Genomic DNA, 22,182 nt, shown 5'->3' on the forward strand with positions numbered 1-22,182 from the left:
GTTACTCAATGTCACAAGATTGACCTAGAAACCTATTTTCGCAAATGGGTCGTCTGGTTTATGTGTGTTCGGAGATACAACATCATTGTGGCGTTAAATCAAACGGATGGAGTGCACTTCGTTTCAAAACCTTGAAGAGGCATCATTATTGAATCACCAGTACTTTGGGGAATTGGCATGCACCACAACAGCTCTACCTTCCCTGTTTCAGCTTAGACTTCGTCTACAAAGTTAAGCATTTGAGATATTCAAAGCTCCCGAGCAGCTTAGAATTCAAAGGGTTTTAGATTTTCAGGTTGGTTCAGCGGCGGTGAAGTGTGGTCTTAGGACTTCAGGTTGGCAAATGGGATTGAAATGTCAAGATGCGCCCCTCACTGGCAGGAGCCAAATCATGGCATTTGAAGCAAACCTGCATCCAGTTTATTCAGCCCAGTCAGCAGCAGAATTCACAGTTTAAAATTCATTCAAAACCCAAATTCAAACTCAACAATTGGAGCACAACAACAATAGCCATGAGTAATTACCAATCAGTAGAAACCAAGTTTTAATATTTGTAACAAATTCATAATAAATTTTGAAAACAACCAGAAACCAAATTCTGTCATTTGCACCAAACAACCCAAAAAAAAAATCAACAAAATGCAAGAAACGTTAACATGTTATAATCAAAATTACCTATCAAAAGACAGAAATATCTCTTCAAAGCCGCATCATTTTCAAAATTTTCTGCTTTTCTCCTCCTCGATTGACTTGCTCGCAGCGCGCTGCTGAGAGGTTGGGAAGAGGAGGAGGTTGGTCCCAAGGCAAGAACGATGGAGGAAGCCGTCCGACATGGAGAAGGGCTGCGAAGAAATTGGTTGCTGCGGATGAAACGATGAAAGCCGAAGCGTGCAACGCAACGACATCGTTTCCGTAAGTGTATAGAGAAATCTAAACCGTTGGAATACGAAAAAATCTTAGCCATCCATTAAAGCCGTGCTCATCCTCTTGCTTCAAACATTTGAAGTCAATTATGAAGTCAAAAGCCTGACACTAATGGCATTGATACTCTTCTGCAAGTAAGACCTCGCGCAACTGCGAAGGGCGAAGGCTGCGATCGAATCAGGGCCGAAGGCCGAAGGATCTGCGAGACTGCGACTGCCTAAGTGTTAAGTGATTCAAGCGAAGAAGAAAAAGCAAACACGAAGATGAGAACTGAAAAGTGTTAGGACTTGTTTGGAGCTCGTTTAAAACAGACTTTCAAACAAGTTCATGTAAATCGATATAAAACTCTCCTCACATATTTATTTCGTATTCTGTAAATCATGTTTAAAAAGTTACGTATAAGTCAATCTAAATAAACCCTAAGTGATGCCAAAGTTAAAGTTGAGTAGTAAGTAGCTCACATATGTTGTATCAAATTTATCATTATAACCATAAAAACAATAATAATAAAAACTTGACTTGATAAGATAATAAACAAATTTTTAAGAAGGCCTGAACCTATTTTTATATTGAAACAGGTCATGCGTAAAGGCGTAACACTGTTTCTATATTGAAATAGGCCATGCTTCTGTATTGAAATAGAAGCCAGGACTCCTGATAGCCAGTCATTGAATGGCAAAATTCTCTCTGCGCATTAAAAATACTACTCTTCCGGTCCTTAATATAAAACCCATTTAACTAATTTGATTAGATTAAGGAAGTTAGGTAAGTCAGTTAATTATAAGAAAAGTGACATGTTTTTCCTAAAACACCATAATCATCTTTCTTAATACCCCCTCCCCCTCTTCTACTTAATTATGGTTGAGGGAGTATCCATAGGGGTAATTTAGAGAAAATTGATAAATATGAGAAATGGGTCTTATATTTAGGACCAAAACCAACTCAACAATTGGATCCTATATTAAGGACCGGAGGAGTATTAAAAATAAATATGCACCATTAAAAAAGCTAATCACAACATTAAGTGTAAAAAAAAACAAATAACTCGGTATTAACACACTCAAGTTATTGATGCAAAGCACACTTGGGAACATATAATGTAAAAAATACCACGTGTTGGGATCCACGAAGTTTAATTTGAATAACCCAAGTTATTTGATTAAACATTTGACACTTTTTTCTCAATTATCATTGGTCCTAGTCGATGTTTTTATCAAAACAATATGACATAAATCCATTAATTATTAGTAATTATTATTGAAAGGCGCATCTACCTTTCTTTATAACATTCTCCATTTCGTTTGATACAATGAAGAGTGACTAACCCTTGCTTGAATTGAGAGAAAATTAGGAGGGAAAGAAAATATGAGGAGAAACAAGTTTTTTCTTACTTGGATAGGAGAGAAAATGTGAGAGGAAAGAAAAGTATGAAAGAAAATAAAGTGGGTCCCATGCCTCATTTTCTTTTCAAATTTTCTCTTCATATATAGAGAGATTTGGAAAGAAAAACAAGAATTTCATGACTACCCCTCTCCTCTCTTCCTCTCCATATTTATTTTCTTTTATTATATTCAAAAAGTTATTCACTTTTTATTTTTTATCTTAAAATAATATTTTTATTAAATAATTTGGTTTTAAAATATGATAATATGAAAATATATATAAACCCAATAACTTGATTTTAAATTATTTGATGATGTTAATGTTAATATAATTTTTCTATTGCAGTATTTCATTTAATTTAACTTTAAATATAATATATTTTGATCAGGACATTTTGGTCATTTAGTGCTTATTTGGTTTGATGCAATGCATTAGTATTCCCAGTAATTTTGATGCAATAACCTCTTTCAAGCGTTTGGTTGGCATAGTTAGGTGGTAAAAGAGATTACAAAATACATCATGATTACTTCATACAAGGTAATAGGGATTACATCCATAATAATAATAAAGAATAGGGATTACACGTGTGAATCAAAAAAAGACAATATTTGCCCTTACCTTCTTAATCATCTTCATTGACCACTGCCAACCCTCCTCCACAGGTGGCCTTCCTTCTGTTGAGGACACCCCTCTGTTAACTGAACAACTTCATCTTCCCTGTTAACTTCATCATCATGAGGATGAAAATGAAAAATGAACCAATGCTAGCAAAAAGTAAAAACAGAAATATAAAAACAAAGATCCAGGCAATGAAAATGCGACTAGAATAATCTTTATTGGAGATGATGAAGATGTCGCACTTGGACATGAAAGAAAGTAGGGGTGAGGATTTTTTTGGAAGTGGGATGTTTTTATTTCTAACTTGTGAGATTAGTGATTCTACTCATGTGACAAACCTGGATTGGAAAGAACGTAGGGGGTGAGGAATGATCATTCCGGGGGAGGAAGGATCAAGATGAATGAAGGCTAACAATGATGGGAAAGTATTATGTTAGTGGACGAGGAAGAGGAAGGAAGTAGTAAATCAAAGAAAAAATTTATTTGTGTAAGAGCTTTTTTTTGTAATTTTAATTTTATTTGTATTTGATTAAATATAAATAATAAATTTAATTTTATCATTCTTAATATTGTACCAAACAATTTTATTGTAATCATAATTGCATTACATTATATTCCTAGTCACTCCATTCCATTATATGCTCATTGATCCCATGAACCAAATGAGCCATATTTGCTTTTTCTTAATTTATTTTCTCTCCGCAAGAAGGATGATAACATCTTTCATTCAGTTTTTTCTTCTTTTTATTTTCTCTCTTTCCAACTTTTCTCCTCGTCCAAACAGAATATAAGTTTAAAGATCAAAACACTATACTTGTCCCACATGTTAATAAACAGTAAGATGCCAAATCATGAATTCTTAAATAATAGTGCTTGGATTTAGAAAAAGAATTAGTTTTTCATGATGTGGTAAAATAATATTCAAATTCTTATAAAAAAAATTAAAAATGGCAAACTATTTTTATTTTTTATTTTTCCCAATTCAACGCTTGAAATAAGAAAATTTTGTATATCACTTATTTTTGAAGCTTTGTCCACTGACTAATGTGTGGTTACGAAACATAAGATTCATAACAAACTGTACAATTAAATGGTGTGATTCCCTTTGTATTCTCTATATATTATTGGTCCTTAATATAAGAGCTAGTTGGCTAATTTGAATAGATTAAAGAAGCTAGTTAAGTTAGTTATTTGTAATAAATAAATGTTGTTTTACTTAAAAATCTTTACTAATTTAGTGTATTGTTAGAATTATCATTATTACAAGGACTATTCTAAAAAAATAGATAAATATGATAGACAAAATCGATTGAAGTCTTATATTTATGATTAAAATAAAAATCAAATAAGTCGTGTATTACATAGTATTATTGTAAATTTTTTTTTTTTTTGAGCCACATCTTCGTTACAGTTTAATGCGTCCCCCTAACAAGACGATCCTTACGTGCTACGTACCTGCAAGGCGGGACGGAAAGTTCCAGTCCGATCACGGAAGGGCTTCATTCGCCATAAATTAAAACTCATCTTCTCCAATTCACGAAACAGATCGGAGGAGAAAAAACAAAGAAACACAAAAATGGGTGCAGACGAGGTACCCCTAGACGATAAAGCAAAGAGAATGAGAGAACTCCTGTCCAGTTTCTACTCTCCAGGCCCTCCAATGTCGCCCAACTCCAGAAACATCTCCAAATACGCTTCGCTCGACGACATTAACTCCACCTCCTTCGATCCTGGTCAATACATGAATCTCGTGGTAATTCTTGTTCAAAACGAATCACCATTTATTTGTTTGTAGTTTTGAGATAGACTTTAGTATGACATTCTTTCCTATAAGAGGCTGATGAAGAAAGCAAATAAGATCGCTGAGAAGTGCACTAGGCACATAACACCATGTTTATGTTGAAACTTGCTTTCGTTGTGGAAGACGAGTTTGAATTCGGAAAGCAAACGAACAATCGAATTTCTTATTGCGTCTGTCCATAAACTATGAAGGCACAAAAGTCGAATTTGGAAGGACTACTCCAGAGGCATGTTGACTTAGCCGCTGAAATAAAGAATCTTGACACTGATTTGCAAATGTTAGTCTACGAGAATTACAATAAATTTATCAGCGCTACCGATGCCATCAAGAGGTATATTTTTATTAGTTTCCTCCCTTGGGCATTGTATTGTCAGCAAGCTTTTGTTACATCACATTACATTTTCAGCTTGCTGGCTGTCGCCCTGCCATGGGAATACTCATAGAAATCTCATCTGATCCTAATGTTCATCCTATTTTGTTCCAATAAGTATGCGCTTGAGAGAGTGGCGCATTCTTCTCCTTACCTTAAATTATGATAAAATACACCTGACTTGCAGGATGAAAAGTAACATTTCAGGGATGGAGGCAAATATGGAACATCTTCTTGAGAAGGTAAGCTTCCCATAAATCTATCAAGTACTTGTTGACATTATGTGTTCCATAATCTTTAAAAAAACAAAAAGTAATAATAACTTTGTTAGGAATTCACGCCCCTTGCCTCTTAATGCAGATATTATCTGTACAGTCAAGAAGTGACAGTGTTAACACTTCGCTATTTGAGAAGAGGGAGCATATTGAGAAACTGCATCTCACGTGCAATCTCCTTCGTAAAGTTCAGGTATTAAAACATTAATAAAATATCACGGCGGAACATCATTGATCAACCCAAAATTTTTGTTTTTGGTTGTCATCCAGTGATACAGTCGTGAGTTTTTTGCTTAATGGAGCCAACAGTGATGATGTTTATTTTTTATGTTTTTGCATCAGTAATTTGCATTTTATCACGTAACATAAATCTAACTCTAGATATTTTTGCAATATGACGCACGCACTTTCAATGCTTGTAAAAGAGCAGTTCATATATGATCTACCTGACAGACTTAGAAAGTGCATTAAATCAGAGACCTATGCAGATGCAGTCAGGTTTTACAACGGAGCAATGCCAATTTTTAAGGTTGTGTTTCGATGACAGCTTTTCAATCCGTTGGCTAGTTTTCTTGCAAAATTAAATAATTTAAATTATAAAGCTTATTTTGTTGATTTCATAATTTGAAAGATTATTTTATGTTATCATCCTGCAAAATAAAATGTCATTAAACTATTAAACTAATATACACACACATACATATATGTATATAGATATGTTTGGTAATAGCTTTGCTTATTGGCAAAGTGACGTCTCTAATTGTGATAGGTGATGATGTGTTTGTGGATTGATTAAAGAAATTATTAAAATAAACTAATGATTATTTTATATGAAAAGTTAACTCCCACATTAATATGCAGGTAATATATGGAAAACTACTTAACCTAATAGGATTAAATTTGTTGCTGAATATGGAAATATCCAAATGACGGAAATGAACTATGTGTTCAACAATTTTATACAAAAATAATATTTATGTTTTTCATGTTCGTAGTTTATTAATTAGTTTATTTTATGATTTTCTTAATTATAAATTGAATTTTCATCTAAATAAGTTCTTTTGAAAAGATTGAAAGAGGATTCAAGCAATCCTGCCGTGAAGTGTCACTTCGAAGAGTTTGAGAGAGACTCAAATTGCGAAGTATCAGCCCGTGCCAATTAAGTACTTTTTTTATTGCACGCGCGATAATTTTAAATATTTGTTTGAGATTATTATTTTTAATTCTTGACATTGAACTTTTTTCCCTAAAATTTAAAATTAATATCTTTTATTCTTGAAATTTGAGTTTATTTTATCTTGATCTCTGAAATTTAATTTTATTTTAGTTTGCCTAGATTTCAAGAACTCCAAGTTTTAAGGATGGAAATTAAATTTTAAGAATTAAAAATTGTATTAACACTATTTCTTTTGTAGAAACTAATTAAAAATTTCTTTTAATTTTAACTAAAAAACTGCATTTAATTCTATCTCTTAAATTTATAATTTATTTTAAATAATTTCAATTAATTATACATATTAAAAGGAGATTTTTATCAATTGCTAGTTTTCAATGAATATAATTAAAAAAAAGTATCTGAAAAAAATAATACACATTTTTTATAAATAATTTTTTAATGTAAAATAGCTATATAATTTTAGATTTAAAAACGTATGGAGCGTGATTGTCTTCCCTTCCCCTAAGTGTAGACTTAGAAGAGATCTTAAAAGAGAAAGTACACGGACATTTAAGAAAGTAACATTTCATTGGATTTTAAAAATTTCAAAATTAATCTTAATTTGAAGATTTAATCGAAAAAATGTTGCGAAAGGTTATTTCCTGCCAAAAAGCCTTGGTCTTTGCTTTTTTTTCTTAAAAAAAAATTTAGGATTCACAATCCTTAAACGTAATTAAAAATTTTAGAATTTTGCTTTATAGATCTGGATAATTTTGAATATTTATTTTTAATTTTTCCTCATATTTCATAATTTATAATACACACACATGAGCGACTTGTTTAAAAATAAGTAGGTGAACCTACCACTTGTTTTGAAGATGATAACATGCCCACCACACGTGTCATCCTACTAAGGCTTCTTCTAAAGTTTCATTTCATTTTAATTAAAAAATGGCCAAATAAAATGCTCCTTCATGTACGTATTTATAATTAAGTTTATGTGAATAAATAATAATAAGTGTGGGTTTGTGAACACTTAAAGTACATGTTTTTTACATTTTACAAAATACAACTCTTTTCACATATTTATATGCTACAGTACACAAGTTTAAATACATAACATTATCTCCATTTCTTACTATAAAAATTATATAATTCGAGGATATTAAGAAAATTAGTTAATTTAGTCATTAATAAAAATATACATTAACTTTTCTAAAATATCTTTATTAATCATGTGACATTAAATTATTTTTTAGTTAAACCCTTGTAACATATATCACTTTAGTCTTAAATATAAGTCATTGTAACACATTCTCATATGCTAAAGAACGCATTAAATTAACAATTTTTTTTAATTTTATCCTTATTAAAATTTTCTTTCTCTCTATATTTACAAATCATTCTTATATCTCTCCATTCTTTTTTTCTTTCCAATGAGAATTAAATAAGGGTAAAATTGAAAAACAATAATTACATATACTACAAGTGACTTGCATTTAGGATCAAAGTGATATAATCAATAAGGTTAGGAAAATGATTATAAATTTAGCAAATAAAGTGAATTAAAATACTATCTCCTGTCTTATTTATAAAATCTTATTTGTAATCTACAAAGAATGTCTTATAAATAGGACTGGAGGCAATATTATATTTATAAAGATCATGTTTAGTTGTAGTTATTATACTAAGGATCTTTTAATCTTTAACGAATATTCCAATTCCAATTTCTAAGAATACTAACAATTTGTACAACTTTAGCATTTTTTCCCTTTTTATTTATTTATTTTTAAATAAATCTCCCAATCCAAATCCTTGCGGGCAGTTAACGCTGCATCAATATTGGGTTTGGTCACGTTACATTTTTTTTTCCAGTTTGATGCTAAAGAATATTCATCAATCCTGATCCTTTAATGTTAGATAAACATCAAAGCAAATATTATATTAATTTTATTAAACACTTTTCCAAATCAAGCAAATAAGTATGTCTATCTAACTCGCCGTGGCCTGTTTAAATGATATGCCATCTATTTTACCTAAGCAAGGTTTTAACTTCAAATTTCTATGAATAATTAAGAAAACTAGCCCAACTTAATTTGGATTAATCAGAGTCTTAAAAAACTTTAAAAATCGGTTATTATATCTAATAATTATAAACCGAACCTTGTTTAGAACATTCCCTCCAAGAATATATATGTCCTGTTTGAATTATCATTTGAAATAACTTATAAACATATTTTACGTGAATCGAGATAAACCTCTTCTTATATGTTTACTTTATGTCCAGTAAACCACGAAATGGGTCCATAGAAGGTCAACTGCTTTGGAGTGATTTTTTTTTTTTTTTGGTTTTTGGTGAAGTGGAGTGATAATTTCTTCGCTAGCGATGAATCCACCTAAATTCATATATTAGAAAACAAGACCCAATATGCCCCAAAATAGGCCCAACAAGCCCATCAAGATTGAGAGGATCTTTGGGGCCCAGATGGAGAATCTTGGCTCCGTATTTTCTTCTTCATTTTTAATTACATAGAGACAGGCTTCAACCTGCATCACAACACCAACCCCCCCCCCCCCCCAAAAAAAACAAAACAGAAACACCGACACACACAAGGACCATTCGGCCGAACAGGTGGTGGTAGGGCTCCGTGTCCTCCGAAAGGAAAAACAAGAGTGATGACTAAATGACTTATCCAGTAACCCAAAAAAAAAAGACTTATCTCTTTTATTTGATTAGACCCTCCATTTATTATTGACAGAAGGCCTAAGGCCTTGAATGACACGAAATTATGGTATGCATACAGCTCCTTTGGCAGTTAAAATTTACAACACAAATAATTTCAGTCACTTGTGCTGCAGGCCATAGTTGATATTCTTTCTCCCTCCGAGGTAGTTAGGATTTTTGCGAGAATGGCACAACTCAAATGATTTCAGTGAAGTTGATGTGGTGAAACAAGTCAATTGATATTTGCAGTTTCCCAGAGACATTCACCTACTAGTATAAACAAAGTGGGAAAAGAGTGTCAAAAATGAAGTAACCGAACTCATTCTGGAGTTCCATGATTCTTTTGACCATCAGTGACCAAAGAATCACCACAAAAGAAGTACGCAAGAAGCAAGATATGGCAAGCCAGTATTAATTTTCTCAATGGCTAATACCATGGACGAAGTACTTGTTTCCTCTGTACCTGAGTATCCTGTCTTCTGCTCCAACACACCATATATGGCCTTCCAGATCCAAGTTTCCTTTCATTTTTGCAGTTTCCCAGACAAACTTGAATATTCCAAGTGCCTGGTCTAGCTGCTTCACCCCACGCCCAATCATTTTTTCGTCATCTGAGGTCAAAATTCTTCCCATGGACAAGCAAAACCTATCTTTAACTCCACTTTCATAAACCCCACCACGTATATCCACTTCAATATCTGAAACTCTTCTGTATAGGTAATATAACAATAGAGTGAACAAACACCTAGATGAGTGTCCTAATGTTTTGGTAAGCTTCTTCTGTACTAGATTTTCTTGATGTCTAGCTTCCTTGTATCCGATACTGTTGTCAACTATAACATCTTTGATTTGAGAGAGACCCTCCTTCATTACCTCGAGCTTGGTCACATGCAACTTAAGCATAGTTTCGCTTCTGAAACATTCAATCAAATCATTGATCATCTCGAGAATCTTCCCATTTGTGGGGATCAGAAGGATCAAGGGTTTTAGAAGGTGTGAGTTTCATCCATGAAGCAGTGTCAGGATCAGAGGGAGCTGCAGTTTCAGTCAGAAATTTCAAGCAGTTGTGAACAATTTGCTTGCCCATTAGAGTACTTTTGGTTGATCCTCGAGCAGTTAACAAATCCAAATCAACTTTCATGCCATTCAGAATCTCCTCAAGTGCACCTGTCCATACACGGTGCTGGGTCACTTGGGGGCACACTGTTAAGCGAACTGATTTCCTCTGTTGAGCGGTGACATTGAGAGAATTGCTTATTTTAGTAAGTGAATCAACAACCATAGGCTCTCTAGCACCTGCTTTGCTGAAAGGAGATATTGAATCTTGACTTGTTTTCTGTGCGCGTTTCACCTTTTGCTGAAGTGACGGACACCCAATAAAGGTCCGGACCAGGGATTTCAATATACCCATTTCTTGTTGGATTTTATCATCAACTATGATGGAATTACTTGTAACATCAACAAGCCTTCCATTAATGGCATCCACGTTTTTCAGCAAATGTGTCAATTGTGAAATCCTCGGAAACACATTCGCATACCATTTCAAAGGCAAGACATCTTGGGAAGAAAAAGATTCTTCCAAGGAGTGATATAGCATCGAGTTCAGATTCATAACACCAGATTTCTTGGTTCTCATATGAGTGCCATTGCAGAGTAGCTTATGAAATCTCAAGGCCATGCTACTCAATGTCACAAGATTGACCTAGAAACCTATTTCCCCAAATGGGTCGTCTGGTTTATGTGTGTTCGGAGATACAACATCATTGTGGCATTAAATCAAACGGATGGAGTCCACTTCGTTTCAAAACCTTGAAGAGGCATCATTATTGAATCACCAGTATATTGGGGAATTGGCATGCACCACAACAGCTCTACCTTCCCTGTTTCAGCTTAGACTTCGTCTACAAAGTTAAGCATTTGAAATATTCAAAGCTCCCGAGCAGCTTAGAATTCTCAGGGTTTTAGATTTTCAGGTCGGTTCAGCGGTGGTGAGGTGTGGTTTCAGGACTTCAGGTTGGCAAAATCGGAGTGGAATGTCAAGATGCGCCCCTCACTGGCAGGAGCCAAATCATGGCATTTGAAGCAAACCTGCAGCCGGTTTATTCAGTCCAGTCAGCAGCAGAATTCACAGCTTAAAATTCATTCAAAACCCAAATTCAAACTCAACAATTAAAGCATAACAACAATAGCCATGAGTAATTATCGATCAGTAGAAACCAAGTTTTAATATTTGCAACAAATTCATAATAAATTTTGATAACAACCAGAAACCAAATTCCGTCATTTCCACCAAACAACCCAGAAAAAAACAACAAAATGTAAGATACTTTAACATGTTATAATCAAAATTACCCATCAAAAGAGAAATATCTCTTCAAAGCCGCATCATTTTCGAAACTTGCTGTGGTCTTTCTCCTCCTCGGTTGACTTGCTCACAGCGCGCTGAAGAGGACCAGCGGAGAAGTTGGGAAAAGGAGGAGGTTGGTCCTAAGGCAAGAATGGTGGAGGAGGCCGTCCGTCTGAGAAGGGCTGCGGAGAAACTGGTTGTTGCGGATGAAACGATGAAAAGCAGGAGATGAAAGTCGAAGCGTTCAATGGAACGACATCGTTGCCATAAGTGTATAGAGAAATCTAAAGCGTTGGAATATGAAAAAATCCTAGCCATCCATTAAAACCGTGCTCATCTTCTCGCTTCAAGCATTTGAAGTCAATTATGAAGTCAAAAGCCTGACACTAGTAGCATTGATCCTCTTCGGCAAGTAAGGCCTCGCGCGACTGCGAAGGGCGAAGGGCGAAGGCTGCGATTGAATGAAAACCGAAGGGTGAAAGCTCTGCGAGACTGCGACTGCCGAAGTGTTAAGTGATTCAAACGAAGAAGAAGAAGCAAACACGGAGATGAGAACTAGGAAGTGTTTAGCGGCGCCTAGGTTGAAGCCGAGTAGTGAGTAGCTTACATAACTTGCATGTTAAATGTATCATTATAACCTTAAAAAATAGGAAAAATCCCCCCAAAAAAATTATTGTTGAATTTTAAAATGATAAATCAAAGAATTACTATGAAAATGTGTTGTTACTTATTTTTTGAGTGTAGTTATTTTCTTTACGAGTGTAGTAACCATTTTGAAATTTAACAGTCATTTTTTTTGAGATTTTTCTTAAAAAAATATTTCTTTTCCTCTATTTAATATAAGAATATGTTTAACTTTTATTTTGTTCATAATTATAAAACTCAATTTAATTTGTCTCTTATGTTTATCTATTTTTTCGAAAATAGTCCTTATAATAATAATAATAATAATAGTTCTAATTAATATATTTGATTAGTAAGGATATTTAGAAAAGACAATACTTATTTATTACAAATAACTAACTTAAGTATTTTTTAAATCTATTCAAATTAACTAAATAATTTTTATATTAATAATAATAATAACAATAAACTTAGGCCTGTGAGTTTGAAGTAGAGACATACTCCTGACAAGTTTTTATCCAATTAAAAAAAACCAAAAAAGTTAATTATAAAGTCATTAGACAACGGAATTGTCTCTCTTTAGTTAAAAAGAGCACATTAAAAAACTATTAAAAATAAACAAATATACACCATTAAAAAAGCTAATCACAACATCACAACATTAAGTTTAAAAAAAACAAGTAACTCGGTATTAACACACTCAAATTATTGATGCAAAGCACACTTGGGAACATATAATGCAAAAAATGCCACATGTTGGGATCCACGGAGATTAATTTAAACAACCCAAGTTATTTGATTAGACATTTGACACTTTTTTCTCAGTTATAATTGATCCTAGTCGATGTTTTTATCAAAAAATATGACATAAATCCGTTAATTATTAGTAATTATTATTGGAAGGCGCATACCCTCTCTATAACATTCTCCATTTCGTTTAACCTAAAGAAGAGTGACCAAGTCCAAAAATCAAAGCATTACTTGTCCCATGTTAATAAATGGTAAGATCCCAAATCATGAATTCTTAAATAATAGGGCTTGGATTTATAGAAGGAATTAGCTTCTCATAAGTTAGTGAAATAATGTTCAAATTCCTATCAGAAAAAAAAGTGTACACATTTAGCACCTCACAATGTTAAAGAAAAATAAAAAATGCCAAACTATTATTATATTATTATTATTTCCAATTCAGCGCTTGAAATAAGAATTTTCTATATAATTTTATATATCACCAGTAATGTTATTTTTGAAGCTTTGTCTACCGACTAATATGTGGTTATAAGACATAAGATTCATAACAAAGTGTACAATTAAACAGTGTGATTCCCTCCGTAGTCCCTATATATTATGACCTCCTGTAATAAAGAATTAGTTGAGTTAGTTATTTATAATAAATAAGTGTTATCTTTTCTAAAATATCATTACTAGTTAAGTCCGACATCTGGTCTTAAATATAAGAGTTAGTTAACTAATTTGAGTAGATTAAGAAAATAAATTAAGATAGTTATTTGTAATAAATATGTGTTATGTTTTCTAAAATATTCTTGTCAATCAAATTTATTAGCTAGAACTACCATTATTAGAAGAACTATATTGAAGAAAAAATGATAAATATGATAAACGAAATAGATTTGGGTTTTACATTTAAGATCAAAATAAAAGTCAAATAAGATTTTATATTAAAGATTTGAGGTAGTATATTAATTAGAATTACTATTATTACAAAAATTATTTTAAATAAATAAATAAATATAAAAGACAAAAAGTATTGAGATATTATATTCAGAGAGCGTTTATTATAAGCCCCCGGGCACCCCCACCCCAAACAAAAAAAAAAGCCACGTCTTCGTTATAGTTTAATGCGTTCCCCCAACAAGACGATCCTTACGTGCTACGTACCTGCGAGGCGGGACGAAAAGTTCCAGTCCGATCACGGAAGGGCTTCATTCGCCATAAATTAAAATTCATCTTCTCCGATTCACGAAACAGATCGGAGGAGAAAAAACAAAGAAACACAAAAAATGGGGGCAGACGAGGTACCCCTAGACGATAAAGCAAAGAGAATGAGAGAACTCCTGTCCAGTTTCTACTCTCCAGGCCCTCCAATGTCGCCCAACTCCAGAAACATATCCAGATACGCTTCGCTCGACGACATTAACTCCACCTCCTTCGATCCTGGTCAATACATGAATCTCGTGGTAATTCTTCTTCAAAACGAATCACTATTTATTTGTTTGCAGTTTTGAGATAGACTTTAGTATGACATTCTTTCCTATAAGAGGCTGATGAAGAAAGCAAATAAGATCGCTGAGAAGTGCACTAGGCACATAACACCATGTTTATGTTGAAACTTGCTTTCGTTGTGGAAGACGAGTTTGAATTCGGAAAGCAAACGAACAATCGAATTTCTTATTGCGTCTGTCCATAAACTATGAAGGCACAAAAGTCGAATTTGGAAGGGCTACTCCAGAGGCACGTTGACTTGGCCGCTGAAATAAAGAATCTTGACACTGATTTGCAAATGTTAGTCTACGAGAATTACAATAAATTTATCAGCGCTACCGATGCCATCAAGAGGTATATTTTTATTAGTTTCCTCCCTTGGGCATTGTATTGTCAGCAAGCTTTTGTTACATCACATTACATTTTTCAGCTTGCTGGCTGTCACAATGCCATGAAAATACTCATAGAAGTCTCATCTGATCCTAATGTTCATCCTATTTTTTTCTAATAAGTATGCGCTTGAGAGAGTAGCGCATTCTTCTCCTTACCTTAAATCACGATAAAATACACCTGACTTACAGGATGAAAAGTAACATTTCAGGGATGGAGGCAAACATGGAACATCTTCTTGAGAAGGTAAGCTTCGCATAAATCTATCAAGTACATGTTGAAATTTATGTGTTCCATAATCTTTAAAAAAAAAAAAAAACGAAAAGAAAGTAATGATAAGTTTGATAGGAATTCACGTCCCCCTCGCCTCTTAATGCAGATATTATCTGTACAGTCAAGAAGTGACAGTGTTAACACTTCTCTATTTGAGAAGAGGGAGCATATTGAGAAACTGCATCTCACGTGCAATCTCCTTCGTAAGGTTCAGGTATTAAAACATTGATAAAATATCACGGCGGAACATCATTGATCAACCCAAAATTTTTGTTTTTGGTTGTCATCCAGTGATACAGTCGTGAGTTTTTCGCTTAATGGAGCCAACAGTGATGATGCTTGTTGTTTATGTTTTTGGCATCAATAATTTGCATTTGATCACGTAACATAAATCTAACTCCAGATATTTTTGCAATATGATGCACGCACTTTTAATGCTTGTGAAAGAGCAGTTCATATATGATCTACCCGACAGACTTAGAAAGTGCATTAAATCAGAGACCTATGCAGATGCAGTCAGGTTTTACAACGGAGCAATGCCAATTTTTAAGGTTGTGTTTCGATGACAGCTTTTCAATCCGTTGGCTAGTTTTCTTTTGCGTTTAGCATATATATTACCTTTATATGCGATTAAGCATATTCTTTTTCACATTACGCAATGAATCTCTGCCTCATGAGAGATAAATTTCTCATCTTGTTCTTTGTCAGGTTTATGGGGACACATCATTTCAGGATTGTAGGAGAGCCTCTGAAGAAGCGATATCTATTATTGTGAAAAAATTGCAGGTATTCACCATCATAATCGACTGTTCATATCTGCTTGCTATTTCTTAAATATCTATGATTTGCAGTCCCCTTAAAAACTCTGAAATCATGCCGTCTAAATAGCTAGTATTCATATTATATCTGAGAAGCTCGTTATGATGAGTTCACTACATTTTTTTCCAACCAGGGAAAGCTATTTTCAGACAGTGAGTCAATGCAAGCAAGAGCTGAAGCTGCAGTGCTCCTTAAGCAGTTGAATTTTCCAGTTTGTACTGATTTTCTTTATATCAGAATTACTCTTCGTATTACTTTATTTTTATTCTTAAAGTGTAGTGTAAAAAGGCGAAAAATATTCTCCTATGAAATACATTTGTTGCCTGCATTTTCTAGACAGTTGGGGGATCATCCTTATCAAGGGTAGTAATATTAAATTGCATGAAGTGTTACTCTATATTACTCAAGGTCATATGATGATAAGTTTTTCTATCTACGGGCAGGTGTCAGACTTGAAGGTAAAGCTACTTGGTAAGTTGGAACAATCTCTTGCAGATATCGAGCTGAAACCTAAAGAAACAAATAATGCTTCTCTGGATCCTTCAGCCTTTTCCTCAGTTCATGAGGTAAGACAGACTTGTGTAAAATCATTTGCATCTGAGAACAGAAGTTAAAGAGAGATATAGACACCGTTTGTTTTCATTTCCTTATCATAGACTACCATTCATGAATTTGTGGAGGCAATTCGCGCTTTTCAAGTAATATTTCCTGATTCAGAAGAGCAATTGGTGATACTTGCTCGAGACCTGATTACCAAGTTAGCATCTTCATTCATCAAACTTACTGTCTCGATTTACTCTACGGAGATTATTCAACTGTGCTTTCCCCCCACCTTTTTAATTGTTTTAGGCACTTCCTAATTACTGAAGAATACGTGAAGAAACCAATTTGTGCAGCAGATTTGCTTGGGCTTCTTCGTAAGTCCCCCCCCCCCCAAAAAAAATTTGTTCAGTTTTTTAAATGAATATGCATAACTATCTATCATTAATCACAAAAGACTATACAGACTACAATATGCAACAGAAACAAAGATAAAACTTCGATCAATATAAAGACTTTGACGCTACTTTGAGTATGAGTTAATTATGTTTGTGATCTTGCATTAGCTTTCATATGAATGGGTATATTTGTTATTTCTCATATTTTAAGTTTTATATTAATATAAAGACTTTTTTTAAAAAAAAATCATGGTAGGTTTTTAAACACCATTAATTTAAATTACATCTTTTATGCAAAATTTTATTAGATGACTGGGACAATGCCTTCAACAGAATACTTTGAAATCTCTATAATTTACTTTCTAGTTGGAATGGGTTTTCCAGCAAGATTCTCAAAATTTATTGTTTACACCTTCTTTAATAATCTTGCAGTGATTTAGAAAAGTGTTATTTCAAACATGCGGAGATCTTCTCAAGTGAAATTATCATGGCACAGAGAAAAGCTTAATTAAGTTTTGTTTTTCAATAAAGGGAATCACTCTATTATTTCAATTGGTTCTTCTTAGTTCTTACATCTACCCATTAGCCATTTTCAAAGATATCAATTTGTGTGCTTGTTACTTAAACTCAGTGAAGTTTAATTTTGGATACTAATTTTCATGCTTTGATGATTTCTTTGATATATGTACCACGCGTAATTTGAACGCAGGAGTTATTTGGAACGATGTGCTCCAGATGGATGAAGTCCTACAGGAAGCAGATCTCTCTAACTATTCTCATGAGGTCCTACCGTTACTGGCGGAAATCCCATCTATGCCTATAATCCTTCCCCCTGCTTTTCTTCAGAACGTTATCCTTGTCAAGTTCATATCTCCAAGATGGATTTCAATGATTAACCCTTTATTTTCAGGCTGCCAAAGTTGCCATCAGGTTGTTTGTTAGCAGCACATTTTCTCATCTTTTGCAAGACGTCTCAGGTTACTTTCATAGCTATCTATGCAAAAGGCTTGTGAATTCTAGTTCTAGCATGAGGTTTTGAATACCAACAATTTGACAGCATAAGAAAAGCAAGAAAACGAACTTCTTGGAATCAATTCGTGATAAGGTGACTGTTTGTGAAATAATCTATGAAACAATATTGAAATCATTAAATCTAGATATATGTTCACGTAGTTTCCATTAGCGGAAAATTTTATTTAATTGAAAACCTTTTTTGATGACCGCAATCTGAGTTCTCTGTTTGGTAGATTCCCTCTTGAAGGTTCTGAAAAAAGATGGAGCAGAGTACTCTCTGGAAGATGCTTTAGATGCTAGCTCAAAAGCTGTTCTTGAAGGCAGTAGGAATATGTTACTTGTACGTTTTGCTATACCATCTCATCCTTAATATAAAAACTAGATAACTAATTCGAAAAAATTATGAAAATTAGTTAAGTTGCTTGTTTATAATAAATGTCTATTGACTTCTTTAAACTACCATCTATCTTCTTTAATCATGTATATTTGGAACCATACCTTAGTGGGAATCTCTTATAATCAATAGGTATATTTTGAAAAAAATGTGAGACAAAATGGATTGAAGTCTTATATATAGATCACTAATCCTCAAATAGCTTGGATTTGTAGTAGTTTGCATTTATATCTATGTGTCCATAAAATTCCTCTTATAATTTATCTATCTGGGTTTCATATAATTCTCTTTCTTTCTTTCTTTTTCTTTTTGTGCTTTTTGGGATTGGATCATTCCAGGACTTCTGCAAAGTTCTAGATGACGACTTGGGCCTCTTAGCTAGACTAAGGGAGTTAATTGTTGATTTGGTTAAAGAAGGGTTTCTAGACTTTTTCAGGCAACTTGAGGATCAGTTCAATTTATTATCAGAAAGCAATAATTCTTCAGCCATTCAAGATCATAGTTTGACTCAGGGAGCTCAAGGTGACAAAGCTTCTGCTGGTCTTGTTCTGGTGCTAGCACAACTTTCTGCTTTTATCGAACAAACTGCTATTGAAAAAATTACGGTGGTAAGAATTCATCTGATGAGCTTAGATTAGATTCCTGAAAAAACATCAATATTTGGTTAATTTAACTTCCATAACCTCAGGAGCATGAAATACAAATCCGTGTATTTTTCAGGAATTAGCAGTTTCCTTTTCTCGTTGTGGTGCTAGAGGCCATGACCATGGACCTGCATTTATTGCCGGGGAGATTTGTCAAAAATTTCGGTCAGCTAGTGAAAAATTCCTGCACCTGGTATAGCTTCAATTTCGTAGTTTTATTCAATAGGCCTGCAATTTGCATGGATTACTTCCGAAAATTATCCTTGTTTGCTTGGTTGCAATTTTTATTTCCCATTAACAGAAGATGAGAAATTACGGATAGCCATTTGGATTTTACAGTGTCTGTAATAGTGAATTTGACTCTCAGGCAAAAAAAAAAAAAAAAAAAGAATAGTGAATTTGACTCAAAATAATGTCGTGTCTTTGAGTGTTTTTAAATATAATGAATGCCACAGTTGTAGATGTCCAAGTTTAGATTTTAGGTTTTCATCCAAGTTTCAAACTGCAGGGGACGGAATAGAAGATGAAAGCACGGGGAGGAAAAGGAATGATTGAATGGGAAAGAAAAAATTACCTTCCAGTAAATGATATACATAAACACATATGAGAACTCACATATCCTTTGTTTTACTCTTTTCAGTACATAAATATGAGAACTCTAAGGATTTCACTTCTCTTGAAGAAGCGGTTTACCACGCCTAATTGGGTGAAGGTCAGTCTGATATATGTCTTTGTTTCAAATATAAATTCTAAGTGCTTAGTTTTTAAAATGGCTTGACAAAGTGTTTCTGTGCTTTGCACAGCATAAGGAGCCTAGAGAGGTTCATATGTTTGTGGATTTATTTCTTCAAGAGGTGGGTATATCTGTCTTTTTCTCAATTATATATTCCATGATTGATGTCTTTTCAGTCAAAGTATTTCCGATAATTGTACTTGTCATTTGTGTCCTTTGTAATCATCTGGAACATATGAGCACAAACACTTAAATCTGTACTGGATATATATTTGACAGCAGCAACTAACAGAAGTTGAAGCAAAATAAATTATCTTTAATTTTACTTCTCTTGTATTCTTTTTCAGCTGGAATTTATCGACAATGAAGTGAAGCAGCTTTTCCCTCAAGGCAATCGCAAACATCGTGGGGCTGGGAGTAATGGAAGTAGTAGCTCATCAAGGAGCAATGCCTTGCGGGAGGATAAATTAATTCGGTCAAATACCCAGAGGGCAAGAAGCCAGCTTTTGGAAACACATCTGGCGAAACTATTTAAACAGAAAGTTGAAATTTTCTCTAAAGTAGAATATACACAGGTATTGATTGTGTAGTTGAGGTGATTTAAAATTTAACTAACAGGTTCCAAACCATCTCATACTGAGTTTGCTCACAAACTACAGGGATCCGTTATTACCACCATAGTTAAACTGTGCCTTAAAAGTCTGCAGGAATTTGTCCGACTCCAAACTTTAAACCGGAGTGGATTTCAGCAAATTCAGTTAGATACCCAGTTCTTAAGGACTCCTTTAAGAGAAGTTGTTGAAGATGAAGCTGCTATGGACTTCTTGCTTGATGAGGTTGGAAAAATAATCCTACACTAGATTCTAGTTTTTAGCGTAATTAAATGTCCTCTAGGTGCCCTCCATCTCTTTTTTTTCACATTGGGTAATTTTTTGTGAACTGATCACTCTATCCTCCTTTCTGTGTCTGCATCTATATCTCTTGTCATTTTGGGGGCGCAGGTTATTGTTGCTGCTGCAGAGCGGTGTCTTGATCCGATACCTCTGGAGCCTCCGATTTTGGACAAACTCATACAATCGAAGTTGGCAAAAAAAACTTGAGAGCTGAACTGAAATCCTGCCCCACACGTTTTTTATAGTAGGCGAGGCAGAGTTCAATTTTGATCGTTCTATATCTACTACGTATGCCATATTTCCCTTGGATTATTTTTTATGACATGGACAATATAAGGTTGAGGTCAAGAGAAGCAGCATTCGCAGCAGTTGTTCTGGTGGCATCCTCTCTGTTGGAATAATTCATTCATTCATTCATTAAACATTCTGGTCTTGGTCAGTAGTCATCTCATGTGCAACCGTTATTATATGGGTCTGCCACTTTTGTGCTATTGCTTACATCCGGTATCTGGTATTAGAGTAAAACTATAGCAATAACAGCAATTGACTATTTCATTCTATTCCTGTGGCAAAAACAGTATCCGGTATTTGATGATGCTCCGGGTCGGTTTCTTAGAGTGTCCGTGCTTCAACATCTTTTTTATTCCTGTGGAACAGTGTGGAGAAAAAAATAATAATAAGCACAGTGATATCCTGAGATGTGAGCGAAGCTATAAAATGCGTGAAGTATAAGGACATTCTGTCCTCCCATTTTATTATATGCTATGTACTTAAATAACCAATTTTAAAATATTAAAAAAAATTATTTAAGTTAATTATTTGTCACAAATTTGTGTTGGTTTTTCTAAACTATCATTTTTAATTATATATATTGAATAGGAGCCTTTACAATTAACAAGAATATTTTCAAAAAAGATAAAAGACAAAGTGAACTAAGATCTCATATTTAAAATTAAATCCAACTATCAACTAGCTTTTATATTAAAGACTGGAAGAAGTATTATTGAGCTTAATTTATTCTTTGTAAAAAATTTTACATCAAATTTGAATTTACTTAGACATTCTAAGAATATTGCTTTTGAATGCCGATCTATTAGCTCTCACATACTGCAGTCGGAGTCAGTCCCATTTTCAGCTTTCACACATTACAAGCTTTCAACAATGTCTTTTCCCCCCCAATGTCCTAAGCAAAACAAATTTCGATAGGATAATACGGTTTCCCAATGTACTAGGACCCTGGTGCAGAAAGATGTTATGGCCTTGCAATCCAATTGGTTCCCCCCCCCCCCCCCAAAAAGGTTTTGTCTTCTCCGGTACCCAAAAAAGGGGTTTTGACAGGATAGCCTAACAATATCTCCCTCAAATAGGCTTGCCATCAGCATTTTTTTCTGAAAAATTTAACCAATAACTTTGATAACATGTAACTTTTGTGACTGCGGCTCAAGAATAACAAAGATGATAATTGACGAAGTTTTGTTCTGAAAAAAACCCTTCAGGTCAAACAAAATTCTAACCGAAAAATTGACTCAGGCTCTATTTAAGATTAGATAAAAGTTAGATTGGATAATGTGACTTATGTTTGAATTGATTTTTATGAAAGTTAGTTTGTAAACTAGAAAAATTGTTTAGATTATAGTT

The 22,182-nt window shown here is 33.7% G+C and overlaps 1 protein-coding gene and 1 pseudogene across 1 annotated transcript; one reads left to right on the forward strand and one right to left on the reverse strand.

Moving 5' to 3' along the window:
• Positions 1-9,215: 9,215 nt before the first annotated feature.
• LOC114750309 (uncharacterized) lies at positions 9,216-11,915 on the reverse strand (annotated as a pseudogene).
• A 2,329-nt stretch (positions 11,916-14,244) lies between these two features.
• On the forward strand, positions 14,245-20,967 carry LOC114750308 (vacuolar protein sorting-associated protein 51 homolog). The gene is made up of 20 exons (XM_028938877.1): positions 14,245-14,421; positions 14,661-14,800; positions 15,028-15,082; positions 15,216-15,323; positions 15,562-15,660; positions 15,818-15,895; positions 16,062-16,139; positions 16,372-16,494; positions 16,585-16,685; positions 16,778-16,845; positions 17,576-17,649; positions 17,777-17,843; positions 18,114-18,220; positions 18,613-18,882; positions 18,995-19,111; positions 19,559-19,630; positions 19,722-19,772; positions 19,999-20,226; positions 20,311-20,487; positions 20,653-20,967. The coding sequence occupies exons 1-20, from the start codon at positions 14,245-14,247 to the stop codon at positions 20,749-20,751; spliced, it is 2,289 nt and encodes a 762-aa protein (XP_028794710.1). The 3' UTR covers positions 20,752-20,967.
• Positions 20,968-22,182: the final 1,215 nt, after the last annotated feature.

The sequence above is a fragment of the Neltuma alba genome, unplaced genomic scaffold (genome assembly GCF_004799145.2).
Source record: "Neltuma alba isolate B1F8T4 unplaced genomic scaffold, ASM479914v2 tig00006418_pilon, whole genome shotgun sequence".
NCBI lineage: Eukaryota > Viridiplantae > Streptophyta > Magnoliopsida > Fabales > Fabaceae > Neltuma > Neltuma alba.